Genomic DNA, 15315 nt, shown 5'->3' with positions numbered 1-15315 from the left:
ATCTGTGTCTGGGAAACCAGCCTATAGTTATATATTTAACTCATAAGTCTACAATATCAACCAGATCAACCAGATATAAAGAATTCTGTGTGAGAGGATGATTGTGTTCTGAAAAGTTCTGGGTCATATTCAGTAGGGTTCATTAGGGAAAACAGCCCATAGATGTATATTTAGCTGATAAGTCTACAATATCACATAGATATAAAGAATGCTGTGTGAGTGGATGATTGAGTTTTGAAAAATCTGATAACAACATGTTCATTAGGGCACGCAACAGCAGAAAATGTTGTAAAACCTTTTGCATTTGAGCATTTGTTATTGGACAAGTCCAGGTAGTCCCAGCCAGGTAGTCCCTGTTCCAGTCCATTTTTCTTCCTTTTGGTGCCTAATGAACACAACTCTGGATGTAGTGCCAACAGGTTGCTCTGGGTTAGTCCTTATTTGATAGGGAATATCTGTATTTACTATTTAAAGACATGGCTGTGTACTAGTATATTTTAGTAATTAGCTAAAGGGCTTACTACACTGTACGTCAGGTTCAGTCTTTTACGCTTATGACATGTCACACTGTGCGATTTGACCAAATAAAAATCTTGATATCAACCTGGCCAGATTGTACAATTTGCTTGTCAACTTCAGCAGTGTATTTGATCTGTGTATGTCCCTCCCTCTAATCTTACAGTATATGCGAGTAAAGTGAGTTCGTCAAAACTGAAAGCATGCATCTTAGAAAAAGTTTTCAAAACCAAACTTTATATGTCCCAACTTGGCTTATTCGCTGTGGTAGAACGTTTATTTTGATTGGCAATTTTGTGCACGTATCAAAATCCCATCAGGTAGCCTGATTTCAGATGTGTCATGTAAACAAGATTATTAGGGAAATTGTTATTTTTGCAAAGCATGTTAACGTTTAAATCAAACTATTATATTCATCTGACTGTGCATACTCAGTGCCACCCATGTTCCAACAGGTCAGTCACAGGGATCGAATCGTAACACCAGCCACACTACATGATAATGGCTCAATATTTCTGACACTGACAGAACTTTGTCGGAGCCTACAACTGCACGTAGTGGTGCTTCATTGGCAAACCTAAACCCTGTCACACTGAACAAGCCAAGATATCCGACAATCGTTTACGACCGAAGAATTTGCCCACGAGGACATTTTTGTCTGGGACGGCAAAATCGTAGCATAAGACGGCTAAAATTGTACAGTCTATGCAGGCCTTAAGGGATTTTGTAACAGCATTTTAAATTCCATTGAGTGTATATGCATTTTGTACTTAACATTTTCAGATATGGCCCTGACTAATAATGAATAATAAATAATAGTAGTAAATGGTAATTATAATTACGTGCACTGCAAATAATCAAGGACTAAAAATGAAAGACATGCTAAATCTGTTTATTTGGATGAAGAGACTGCTGCGCTCTTAATATGGCTGTGTACTGGTAAAACCAAAAGTATTCTGTACTTCCTCAATCTTACCTAAAATACATAATGGCTTGCGGGCAAATTTGAGCCGCCCCCTCCATCCTTTGTATCTGGAGCAACAGCCTGCCGACCATATTCTCAACCCAAACTCTGTTCCGAAGACAAATATGGTGGATGTTTCCTGAGAAAGTCAAACAAGGCAAATAGAATACCTTCAGTAACATCAAATTAAATGTTGCTATCATTATGAATTATTATGCATTATTATGCATTACATTAATTAGTACATATTATTGCAATTGGACCCAATATTAAAATGTGTTGTATTTATGATGCATGTATTTCAATATTGGACTTTTGTGCATTTATTTACAAGATAAATCTTCAAACTTACCAATATAACAAGCCAATGGCCGGAGGCCTTTTCGTGTTCTTTGAAAGTTGTTAGTATGGCCAATATCAAACATCCCAGCACAATCAAAAATCTGCAAAGACAGAAAACTAGAACAGTTCACAATAGATTCAGGAGAATGTATGGCCAGCCATTTCGCACCAAAGGCAGCCCATATGCTGCAATAAGAAAGTATGCTTCATTAGTAAATGGAATTGTATTTTTATGAACAATAATTGTCTACAGTGAACTCAATTTGAGACTGTATTCCGTCCGACCTAGTAGCCATTTTGTAATCACAAAGCCATGCCACTAGGGGGACATCAGTCCTTTCTAATGTGTGGGTTTATAGAAATCTCTGCTTTATATATCCCCTAAATAAACCAAATTAATGGAGTGGAGAGGTTCCCAGATCCTCAAAAACACCACATTTGACCACAAAACGTCTATTTTATCTAAAATGTCTTAAACAATTGTAAACAGACTTAGTATCTCATTAACTGACTGTCGTCTTTAGAGAACTGGAGCACATGTTAAAATGATATACACAACTGAGGTTCACACAGAAGATACTCATCAACATTCCCTTACATTTGTAGATATTAATTAGTCGGTCCTGTAGGTATGCTGATTTGAAACCGGATTGGTCCATTTCACTTCGGTCTCTTTTTTAGTTGAAATTGTAAAGTGAAACAATACAACTCAGTTTGGCTCAGTGAGGGGTTGGAAGTTGTCACTCCCGGATGCCTGCTAACAGGATATGGTCGAGAGAGTACAGGCCATGTGCCAAACAGAGCCATCAATCAAGTAAGTGCCTGAGCCCCTAATGTCACGCTATTGCCTATGTAGTGCACTACTTTTGGCCAGGGCTCTACAAGCAAATAGGGTGCCATTTGGTACGTAACCACTGTGTACAGTTCTAGCTACCTACAGTCAGGAAGTGTTGCTACGGTAGCCCCCACTGTTACTCTATCAATTACCAGGGGAACCAATTCAGGAGGTGCACATTCAAGCCCAGGACTAAAACACTTGTTTCAACTGTTCAACTGGTTCTAGCCCAGTACTAACAAGCCCAGTACTAACACACCTGTTTCAACTGATAGTGTTCTAGCCCAGTACTAACACACCTGTTTCAACTGATCGTGTTCTAGCCCAGTACTAACACACCTGTTACAACTGATCGTGTTCTAGCCCAGTAATAACACACCAGTTACAACTGATCGTGTTCTAGCCCAGTACTAACACACCTGTTACAACTGATCAACTGGTTCTAGCCCAGTACTAACAAGCCCAGTACTAACACACCTGTTTCAACTGATCGTGTTCTAGCCCAGTACTAACACACCTGTTTCAACTGATCGTGTTCTAGCCCAGCACTAACAAGCCCAGTACGAACACACATGTTTCAACTGATCAACTAGTTCTAGCCCAGTACTAACACAATTGTTACAACTGATCATGTTCTAGCCCAGTACTAACACACCTGTTACAACTGATCGTGTTCTAGCCCAGTAATAACACACCAGTTACAACTGATCGTGTTCTAGCCCAGTACTAACACACCTGTTACAACTGATCAACTGGTTCTAGCCCAGTACTAACAAGCCCAGTACTAACACACCTGTTTCAACTGATCGTGTTCAAGCCCAGGACTAACACACCTGTTACAACTGATCAACTAGTTCTAGCCCAGTACTAACACACCTGTTTCAACTCATCGTGTTCAAGCCCAGTACTAACACACCTGTTGCAACTGATCGTGTTCTAGCCCAGTAATAACGCACCAGTTACAACTGATCGTGTTCTAGCCCAGGACTAACACATCTGTTTCAACTTATCGTGTTCTAGCCCAGTAGTAACACATCTGTTTTACTGATCGTGTTCTAGCCCAGTACTAACACACCTGTTACAACTGATCGTGTTCTAGCCCAGATACTAACACACCAGTTACAACTGATCGTGTTCTAGCCCAGTACTAACACACCTGTTTCAACTGATCGTGTTCTAGCCCAGTAATAAAACACCAATTACAACTGATCGTGTTCTAGCCCAGTACTAACACACATGTTTCAACTGATCAACTGGTTCTAACAAGCTCAGAACTAACACACCTGTTTCAACTGATAAACTAGTTCTAGCCCAGTACTAACACACCTGTTTTAACTGATCGTGTTCTAGCCTAGCACTAACACACCTGTTTCAACTGATCGTGTTCTAGCCCAGTAATAAAACACCAATTACAACTGATCGTGTTCTAGCCCAGTACTAACACACATGTTTCAACTGATCAACGAGTTCTATCCCAGTACTAACACACCTGTTACAACTGATCGTGTTCTAGCCCAGTAGTAACACACCTGTTTCAACTGATCGTGTTCTAGCCAAGTACTAACACACCTGTTACAACTGATTGTGTTCTAGCCCAGTATTAACACACGTTTCAACTGATCGTGTTCTAGCCCAGTACGAACACACCTGTTTAAACTGATCAACTAGTTCTAATAAGCCAGGTACTAACACACCTGTTTCAACTGATCAACTAGTTCTAACAAGCCCAGTACTAACACACCTGTTAAAACTGATCGTGTTCTAGCTCAGTACTAACACACCTGTTTCAACTGATCAACTAGTTCTAACAAGCCCAGTACTAACATACCTGTTAAAACTGATCGTGTTCTAGCCCAGTACTAACACACCTGTTTCAACTGATCAACTAGTTCTCGCCCAGCACTAACACACCTGTTTCAACTGATAAACTAGTTCTAGCCCAATATTAACACACCTGATCATGTTCTAGCCCAGTACTAACACACCTATTATAACTGATCGTGTCCTAGCCCAGTACTAACACACCTGTTACAACTGATCGTGTTCTAGCCCAGTACTACCACACCTGTTACAACTGATCGTGTTCTAGCCCAGTACTAACACACCTGTTTCAACTGATCAACTAGTTCTAATAAGCCCAGTACTAAAACACCTGTTTCAACTGATCAACTGGTTCTAACAAGCTCAGAACTAACACACCTGTTTCAACTGATAAACTAGTTCTAGCCCAGTACTAACACACCTGTTTTAACTGATCGTGTTCTAGCCTAGCACTAACACACCTGTTTCAACTGATCGTGTTCTAGCCCAGTACTAACAAACCTGTTTCAACTGATCAACTACAGTGCCTTGTGAAAGTATTCGGCCCCCTTGAACTTTGCGACCTTTTGCCACATTTCAGGCTTCAAACATAAAGATATAAAACTGTATTTTTTTGTGAAGAATCAACAACAAGTGGGACACAATCATGAAGTGGAATGACATTTATTGGATATTTCAAACTTTTTTAACAAATCAAGAACTGAGAAATTGGGCGTGCAAAATTATTCAGCCCCTCTACTTTCAGTGCAGCAAACTCTCTCCAGAAGTTCAGTGAGGATCTCTGAATGATCCAATGTTGACCTAAATGACTAATGATGATAAATACAATCCACTTGTGTGTAATCAAGTCTCCGTATAAATGCACCTGCACTGTGATAGTCTCAGAGGTCCGTTAAAAGCGCAGAGAGCATCATGAAGAACAAGGAACACACCAGACAGGTCCGAGATACTGTTGTGAAGACGTTTAAAGCCGGATTTGGATACAAAAAGATATCCCAAGCTTTAAACATCCCAAGGAGCACTGTGCAAGCGATAATATTGAAATGGAAGGAGTATCAGACCACTGCAAATCTACCAAGACCTGGCCGTCCCTCTAAACTTTCAGCTCATACAAGGAGAAGACTGATCAGAGATGCAGCCAAGAGGCCCATGATCACTCTGGATGAACTGCAGAGATCTACAGCTGAGGTGGGAGACTCTGTCCATAGGACAACAATCAGTCGTATATTGCACAAATCTGGCCTTTATAGAAGAGTGGCAAGAAGAAAGCCATTTCTTAAAGATATCCATAAAAAGTGTCGTTTAAAGTTTGCCACAAGCCACCTGGGAGACACACCAAACATGTGCTCTGGTCAGATGAAACCAAAATTGAACTTTTTGGCAACAATGCAAAACGTTATGTTTGGCGTAAAAGCAACACAGCTGAACACACCATCCCCACTGTCAAACATGGTGGTGGCAGCATCATGGTTTTGGCCTGCTTTTCTTCAGCAGGGACAGGGAAGATGGTTAAAATTGATGGGAAGATGGATGGAGCCAAATACAGGACCATTCTGGAAGAAAACCTGATGGAGTCTGCAAAAGACCTGAGACTGGGACGGAGATTTGTCTTCCAACAAGACAATGATCCAAAACATAAAGCAAAATCTACAATGGAATGGTTCAAAAATAAACATATCCAGGTGTTAGAATGGCCAAGTCAAAGTCCAGACCTGAATCCAATCGAGAATCTGTGGAAAGAACTGAAAACTGCTGTTCACAAATGCTCTCCATCCAACCTCACTGAGCTCGAGCTGTTTTGCAAGGAGGAATGGGAAAAAAATTCAGTCTCTCGATGTGCAAAACTGATAGAGACATACCCCAAGCGACTTACAGCTGTAATCGCAGCAAAAGGTGGCGCTACAAAGTATTAACTTAAGGGGGTTGAATAATTTTGCACGCCCAATTTTTCAGTTCTTGATTTGTTAAAAAAGTTTGAAATATCCAATAAATGTTGTTCCACTTCATGATTGTGTCCCACTTGTTGTTGATTCTTCACAAAAAAATACAGTTTTATATCTTTACGTTTGAAGCCTGAAATGTGGCAAAAGGTCGCAAAGTTCAAGGGGGCCGAATACTTTCGCAAGGCACTGTAGTTCAAGTCCAGTACTAACACACCTGTTACAACTGATCTTGTTCTAGCCCAGTACTAACACACCAGTTACAACTGATTCTGTTCTAGCCCAGTACTAACACCTGTTTCAACTGATCGTGTTCTAGCCCAGTAGTAACACACCTGTTTCAACTTATCAACGAGTTCTAGCCCAGTACTAACACATATGTTGCAACTGATCGTGGTCTAGCCCAGTACTAACACGCCTGTTTCAACTGATCAACTAGTTCTAGCCCAGCACTAACACACCTGTTTCAACTGATCAGCTAGTTTTAGCCCAGAACTAACACACCTGTTACAACTGATCAATTAGTTCTAGCCCAGTACTAATGATCGTGTTCTAGCCCAGTAGTAACACACCTGTCAAAACTGATCGTGTTCTAGCCCAGTACGATCAGACCTGTTTCAATTGATCGTGTTCTAGCCCAGTACTAACACACCTGTTACAACTGATCAACTAGTTCTAGCCCAGTCCTAACACACCTGTTACAACTGATCAACTAGTTCTAGCCCAGCACTAATAAGCCCAGTACTAACACAGCTGTTACAACTGATCGTGTTCTAGCCCAGTACTAACACACCTGTTAAAACTGATCGTGTTCTAGCCCAGTACTAACACACTGCAATTTAACTAAATTAATAATCACCAAACCCAAGGTTAGTTAAATCAGGTGTGAGATAGTGCAGGGGAGGGGCCAGCTGAGTATAAGACTGTATCATCTGCATATAAATGAATGAGAGCTTCCTACTGCCTGAGCTATGTTGTTGATGTAAATTGAGACGAGCGTGTGGCCTAGGATCGAGCCTTGGGGTACACCCTTGGTGACAGGAAGTGGCTGAGACAGCCGATGTTCTGACTTTATACACTGCAATCTTCGAGAACAGTAGTTAGCAAACCAGGCCAAAGACCTCTCAGAGACACCAATACTCCTTAGCCGGCCCACAAGAATGGAATGGTCTACTGAAAATAATCATGGCCTCTAAACCTTCAAGCTGCATACTGGACCCTATTCCAACTAAACTACTGAAAGAGCTGCTTCCTGTGCTTGGCCCTCCTATGTTGAACATAATAAACAGCTCTCTATTCACAGGATGTGTACCAAAGTCACTAAAAGTGGCAGTAATAAAGTCTCTCTTGAAAAAGCCAAACCTAGACCCAGAAAATATTTTTTTAAACTATCGGCCTAAATCGAATCTCCCATTCCTCTCAAAAATGTTTAGAAAAAACTGTTGTGTAGCAACTCACAGCCTTCCCGAAGAAAAACAATGTATATGAAACGCTTCAGTCTGGTTTTAGACCACATCATAGCACTGAGACTGCACTTGTGAAGGTGGTAAATTACATTTTAATGACGTCAGACCGAGGCTCTGCATCTGTCCTCGTGCTCCTAGACCTTAGTGCTGCTTTTGATACCATCCATCACCACATTCTGTTGGAGAGATTGGACACCCAAATTGGTCTACACGGACAAGTTCTGGCCTGGTTTAGATCTTATCTGTTGGAAAGATATCAGTTTGTCTCTGTGGATGGTTTGTCCTCTGACAAATCAACTGCAAATTTCGGTGTTCCTCAAGGTTCCGTTTTAGGACCACTATTGTTTTCACTATATATTTTCTCTTGGTGATGTCATTCGGAAACATAATGTTAACTTGCACTGCTATGCATATGACACACAGCTATACATTTCAATAAAACATGGTGAAGCACGAAAATTGCCCTTGCTGGAAGCCTGTGTTTCAGACATAAGGAAGTGAATGGCTGCAAATGTTCTACTTTTAAACTCGGACAAAACAGAGATGCTTGTTCTAGGTCCCAAGAAACAAATAGATCTTCTGTTGAATCTGACAATTAATCTTGATGGTTGTACAGTCGTCTCAAATAAAACTGTGAAGGACCTCGGCGTTACTCTGGAACCTGATCTCTCTTTTGACGAACATATCAAGAATGTTTCAAGGACAGCTTTTTTCCATCTACGTAACATTGCAAAAATCTGAAACTTTCTGTCCGAAAATTATGCCGAAAAATGTATCCATGCTTGTGTCACTTCTAGGTTAGACTACTGCAATGCTCTACTTTCCTGCTACCCAGATAAAGCAATAAATACACTTCAGTTGGTGCTAAACACAGTTGCTAGAATCTTTACAAGAACAAAAACATTTTATCATATTACTCCAGTGCTAGCCTCTCTACACTGGCTTACTGTTAAGGCAAGGGCTGATTTCAAGGTTTACTGCTAACCTACAAAGCATTACATGGGCTTGCTCCTACCCAATTTTCCGATTTAATCCTGCCGTACATACCTACACGTACACTACGGTCACAAGACGCAGGCCTCCTAACTGTCCCTAGAATTTATAAGCAAACAGCTGGAGGCAGGGCTTTCTCCTATAGAGCTCAATTTTTATGGAATGGTCTGCCTATCCATGTTAGAGACGCAGACTCGGTCTCAACTTTTAAGTCTTTATTGAAGACTCATCTCTTCAGTAGGTCACATGATTGAGTGTAGTCTGGCACAGGAGTGTGAAGGCGAATGGAAAGGCACTGGAGCAACGAACCGCCCTTGCTGTCTCTGCCTGGCCGTTTCTCATCTCTCCACTGAGATTATCTGCCTCTAACCTTATTACAGGGGCTGAGTCACTGGTTTACTGGTGCTCTTCCATGCTGTCCCTGGGAGGGGTGCGTCACTTGAGTGGGTTGAGTCACTAACGTGATCTTCCTGTCTGGGTTGGCACACCCCCCTTGGGTTGTGCCGAGGGGGAGATCTTTGTGGGCTATACTCTGCCTTGTCTCAGGATGTTAAGTTGGTGGTTGGAGATATCCCTCTACTGGTGTGGGGGCTGTGGGTGGGGTTATATCCTGCCTGTTTGGCCCTGTCCTGGGGTATCGTCGGACGGAGCCACAATGTCTCCCGACCACTCCTGCCTCAGCCTCCAGTATTTATGCTGCAGTAGTTTATGTGTCGGGGGGCTAGGGTCAGTCTGTTACATCTGGAGTATTTCTCCTGTCTTATCCGGTGTCCTGTGTGAATTTAAGTATACTCTCTCTAATTCTTTCTTTCTCTCTCGGAGGAGATACTCTGAATGATCGGCTATGAAAAGCCAACTGACATTTACTCCTGAGGTGCTAACCTGTTGCACCCTCAACAACCACTTTGATTATTATTATTTGACCCTGCTGGTCATCTATGAACATTTGAACATCTTGGCCATGTTCTGTTATAATCTCCACCCGGCACAGCCAGAAGAGGACTGGCCACCCCTCATAGCCTGGTTCCCCTCTTGGTTTCTTCCTAGGTTTTGGCCTTTCTATGGAGTTTTTCCTCGCCACCGTGTTCTACACCTGCATTGCTTGCTGTTTGGGGTTTTAGGCTGGGTTTCTGTACAGCACGTTGAGATATCAGCTGATGTAAGAAGGGATTTATAATAAAATTTGATACTGTATCAAAAGCTCAATAACAATAGCAGCAAAACATTTCTTAGAATCAAGGGCAATGGTGACATCATTGAGGACCTTTAAGGTTGCTGTGACACATCCATAACCTGATCGGAAACCAGATTGCATACTAGGAAGAATACTAGGTCTTTCCAACACTATTGATAAACAGGGCAAAATAGAAATAGGCCTATAACAGTTAGGATCATCTTGATCTCCCCTTTAAATAAAGGATGAACCGTGGCTGCCTCCCAAGCAATGGGATCCTCCCCCGAGAGGAGAGACAGGCTTGGTGATGATAGGGGCAGCAACCTTAAAGAAGAAAGGGTCTAAACCATCTGACCCAGATATTTTTGGGGGGTCAAGTTTAAGGAGCTCCTTTAGCACCTTGGACTCAGTGACTGCCTGCAGGGAGAAACTTTGTAGAGGGGCAGCGGGAAAAGAGGAGCATTGGGGCTAGTAGCATTAGAAGGGGTGGGAGATGAGGAAATGTTGGACGGGCAAGGAGGCATGGCTGAGTCAAACAGGGTGTCAGCAGTCTTTGTTCAAGGTTTCAGGCTTGTAACTTTCAAAACTAATAAGAAATATCAGTTTTAGTACAGGGACAAAGTCTTGGAAATTCGTGTTTGCGCGCGCGATGAAGAAAGGACGCACCTGTTTCCTATTGAACATACTTCTTTCCATAAGAAATATTTTAGTTTGATTACATTTTAGGGTACCTGAGGAGTAAATAGAAACATATTTTTACTTGTTAAAACAAAGTTTAGGGGTAGATTTTCGGATTTCTTTCCCTGCATGTTGAACGAGTGGATTACTCAGAACGATGGCGCCAACTAAACTGACCTTTTGGGATATAAAGAAGGATTTTATCTAACAAAACAACACTACATGTTTAAGCTGGGACCCTTTGGATGACAAATTAGAGGAAGATTTGCAAAAGTAAGTGAATATTTAAATTGCTATTTGTGAATTTATGGCAAAATATTTTGATGTAGGGCACCGTCCTCAAACAATCGCATGGCATGCTTTCGCTGTAATACCTACTGTAAATCGGACAGTGCAGTAAGATTAACAAGAATTTAAGCTTTCAACTGATATAAGACACATGTACCTAAATGTGTAATATCCATATTTTTTATGATTATTTATTTGAATTACGCGCCCTTCAGCTCACCGGAAGTTGTCCCGCTGAGCGGGACGCCTAGGCTAAAGAAGTTTTAACGGATGAGAGCAGAAATCAGTGAAGCAGATATCAGTGCACAAGTCAGAATTGGGACTAGCAACAGTAGATGGGCTAGGGTGTGCATGCACATTTCCAGATATCATCAACAGTAATATAATCAAGGCACGGCATTGTACAGGGAGAGCTCTACAGTGTTATTTTATGACATTTTAATGTGCATTCAATGGCAACAAGATCATATTGTACAGCAATTTCATCAGGTAACATGAATACAAAGCTGGCGAGAGGTCGTTAGAATAGGACGGGTGAACAGAAGTCTGTCTAACCAAAAGAGAGTCAGAGTCCCGAGTGTGGGAAAAACATAGTCTGTCCCACGGTTGGGTAAACAAGAAAGTTCAGTCAGCAAAGCATGCAGGAGTCATGAGGCGAATAGTAAAATAGCTAAATGCACAAAAAAATAAATATAACGACTTGGGGCTAGCCATTGTAAGTTTAGAGTCACTCGCCCCAATAGTGGCTGTGTGCTGGAGGCAAGCGGAAGCGAGAGTGTGTGGTGGGGTGCCTGTTCCAGACAGGGAAAATGCCACAGACAAAGAGAACTGCCTCACTTCTAGTCCTTAGGAAACTAAGCAGTATTTTGTTTATTTATGTATTATTTCTTACATTGTTGGCCCAGAAAATCTTAAGCGTTATTACATACAGCCAGAAGAACTATTAGATATCAGAGCGGCGTCAACTTACCAGCACTACGACCAGGAATATGACTTTCCCGAAGCGGATCCTTTGTCCGAACTTCCAAGGGCATTTCAGATGATTCCTGAGGCTGACTCAAAACAACACCGCCAGAGAAGAGGTAGACAGAGCGGTCTTCTGGTCAGACTTCGGAGGCGCGCACACCACCCACCACTTCAGAGTAAATTACTCGCTAATGTCCAGTCTCTAGACAACAAGGTAGACGAAATTAGGGCACGGGTTGCTTTCCAGAGAGACATCAGGGATTGTAACATACTCTGTTTCATGGAAACATGGCTCTCTCGGGACATGCTACCTGGATTCTTTGTACGTCGCACAGACAGGAATAAACATTTCTCCGGGAAGAAGAAGGGTGGGAGTGTATGTTTCATGATTAACGACTCATGGTGTAATTGTAAGAACATACAGGAACTCAAGTCCATTTGTTCACCTGACCAAGAATTGCCGACCGTATTATCTCCCAAGAGAATTCTCCTTGGTTATTGTCACAGCCATGTATATCCCCCCTCAAGCCGATATCACGACACATTTACCTTTATTTAACTAGTCAAGTCAGTTAAGAAGAAATTCTTATTTTCAATGATGGCCTAGGAACAGTGGGTTAACTGCCTGTCCAGGGGCAGAATGACAGATTTGTACCTTGTCAGCTCTGAGATTTGAACTTGCAACCTTTCGTTTACGCGGCCAACGCTCTAACCACTAGGCTACCCTATCGCCCCAAATAACAGTAGTACTCGCTCTGGCAAAACTCTGGCCGACGTGAGTAAGACGATTAAACGTGTTAACCCTCGCAAGGCTGCGTCCTCAGAGCATGCGCAGACCATCTGGCTGGTGTGTTTACAGACATTTTCAATCTCTCCCTATCCCAGTCTGCTGTCCGCACATGCCACCATTGTTCTGTACCCAAGAAGGCAAAGGTAACTGAACTAAATGACTATCGCCCGTAGCACTCACTTCTGTCATCATGAAGTGCTTTGAGAGGCTGGTCAAGGATCATATCACCTCCACCTTACCTGTCAACATAGACCCACTTCAATTTGCTCACCGCCCCAATAGGTCCACAGCCGATGTAATCGCCATAACATTGCACACTGCCCTATTCCATCTGGACAAGAGGAATACCTATGTAAGAATACTGTTCATTGACTATAGCTCAGCATTCAACACCATAGTAGCCTCCAAGCTCATCATTAAGCTAGAGGCCCTGGGTCTCAACCCCACCCTGTGCAATTGGGTCCTGGGCTTCCTGACGGGCCTCCCCCAGGTGATGAAGATAGGAAACAACATCTCCACTTTGCTGATCCTCAACACTGGGGCCCCACAAGGGTGCATGCTAAGTCCCCACCTGTACTCCCATGACTGCGTGACCATGTACACCTCTAACTCCGTCATCAAGTTTGCAGACGACACAACAGTAGTCGGCTTGATTACTAACAACGACGAGACAGCCTACAGGGACTCACCGTCACTCACCGTCAACAAAACAAAGGACTTCAGGAAACAGCAGATGGAGCACCCCCATATCCACATCGACGGAACAGCAGTGGAGAAGGTGGAAAGTCTTAAGTTCCTCAGCGTACACATCACGGACAAACTGAAATGGTCCACCCACACAGACAGTGTGGTGAAGGCGGCGCAACAGCGCCACTTCAACCTCAGGAGGCTGAAGAAATTTGGCTTCAAACTTTTACAGATGCACAAGTGAGAGCATCCTGTGCAGTCTGCACAATGCATCACCGCCCTCCGGGACACCTACACCACCCGATGTCACAGGAAGGCCAAAAAGATCATCAAGGACAACAACCACCCAAGCCACTGCCTGTTCACCCCGCTACCATCCAAAAGGCGAGGTCAGTACAGGTGAATCAAAGCTGGGGCCAAGAGACTGAAAAACAGCTTCTATCTCAAGGCCATCAGACTGTTAAACATCCATCACTAACACAGAGGCTGCTGCCTACATACATACTTGAAATCATTGCCCACCTTGATAAATGGATCACTAGTCACTTTAATAATGTTTACATATCTTACTCATCTCATTTGTATCTACTGTATTTTATACCATCTCGCCTATGCTGCTCTGTCATTGCTCATCCATATACTTATATGTATATATTCTTATTCCATTCCTTTACTTAGATGTGTGTGTATTAGGTAGTTGTTGTGGAATTGTTAGATTACATGTTAGATATTGCTGCACTGTAGGAACTAGAAGCACAAGCATTTCGCTACATTCGCAATAACCTCTGCTAACCATGTGTATGTGACCAATACAATTTGATTTGACAAGCCAGGGCAGAGAGTGAACAGATTGCCAGGTGGAATCCAAGCAGCAGTGCAGCAGGCAACGGGAGTAGGTGTCACACCCTAAATGACCTAACGTAAAGTCCACTTGAGTGACAGAAGACTGAGCCAATCACTGCGCAACGCTCCATATTTTCTGCTGGCTTTCCCCACCACCAAAGAAAGCACTGAGCTAGACTTGAAACACCTGTATTTTGGAGCTGCCTTACTCAAGAAACCAAAAAAGAGACCATGTTTGTATGCGGCTTTATTAATTCAATGATATATATTATTTTTTACATTGTTTGCAAACTGATATGTGACACGTATTAATGCCAAAACAACATGCAAAACAGGCAAGCCCACTTGCCCTAAATGACAGATCGCAATTGTGCAGAACATTGTCCCAAAACAGCCCTTGCAGGTCAGAAAAGACTGGATAGATATGAGCAATATAACAATAGCTCATCCAAGACTATTATAGGCTGTTTATTTATATGTAGTGTACTGTACCGGCAAGAACCAGCGCATGACGGCTCCCATCCTGGCATGAGACACAGAAGTAAAAAAAAATGTTTCACTTATTCTTATTATATTCTGCACTAGAATTTCCTAGACAGCTCTGAGTCATGCGTGACCTTAGTTCACCAGACTATACTCATTTTAATTTAATTCACTGTGCAGTTAACAAGCTGTAAAATGGCTGTGATATCATCCTTGTTTCAGCTATTGCTTGACTGCAAAGCATGTTTTCTCTTTCACTTAACTCAGTCGTTTACTTTAACATAACTATGCAAGAAAATGAAGGCCTGAATTCAATCATGAAGGCCTGAATCACAAAGTCTCCTCTAACAAATCAAATCAAACTTTGTCACATGCGCCAAGAACAACCACCACCTTACTGTGAAATGCTTACTGACAAGCCCTTAACCAACAGTGCAGTTCATGAAGAGTTAAGAAAATATTTACCAAATAAACTAAAGTAAAAAATAATAAAAATTAACACAATACAATAACAAGGTTTAATACAGGG

The 15315-nt window shown here is 42.2% G+C and overlaps 1 protein-coding gene across 1 annotated transcript in view; it reads right to left on the bottom strand.

The window, feature by feature from the left end:
* Window positions 1-15315, bottom strand: part of kcnq3 (potassium voltage-gated channel subfamily Q member 3) — a 161400-nt gene that overhangs the window by 64131 nt on the left and 81954 nt on the right. The window contains exons 3-4 of the mRNA XM_090243467.1: window positions 1833-1923; window positions 1493-1619 (exon numbers count right to left, since the gene is read on the bottom strand). Of these exons, the coding sequence (XP_090099593.1) occupies window positions 1493-1619; window positions 1833-1923 (218 nt within the window). The remainder of the gene's footprint in view (window positions 1-1492; window positions 1620-1832; window positions 1924-15315) is intronic.

This window comes from Oncorhynchus mykiss, chromosome 8, assembly GCF_057628025.1.
Source record: "Oncorhynchus mykiss isolate SJ-2025 chromosome 8, ASM5762802v1, whole genome shotgun sequence".
NCBI classification, from domain to species: Eukaryota; Metazoa; Chordata; class Actinopteri; order Salmoniformes; family Salmonidae; genus Oncorhynchus; species Oncorhynchus mykiss.
Note: the sequence above shows the minus strand (reverse complement) of the source record. Positions and strands in the feature narration are given on the sequence as shown.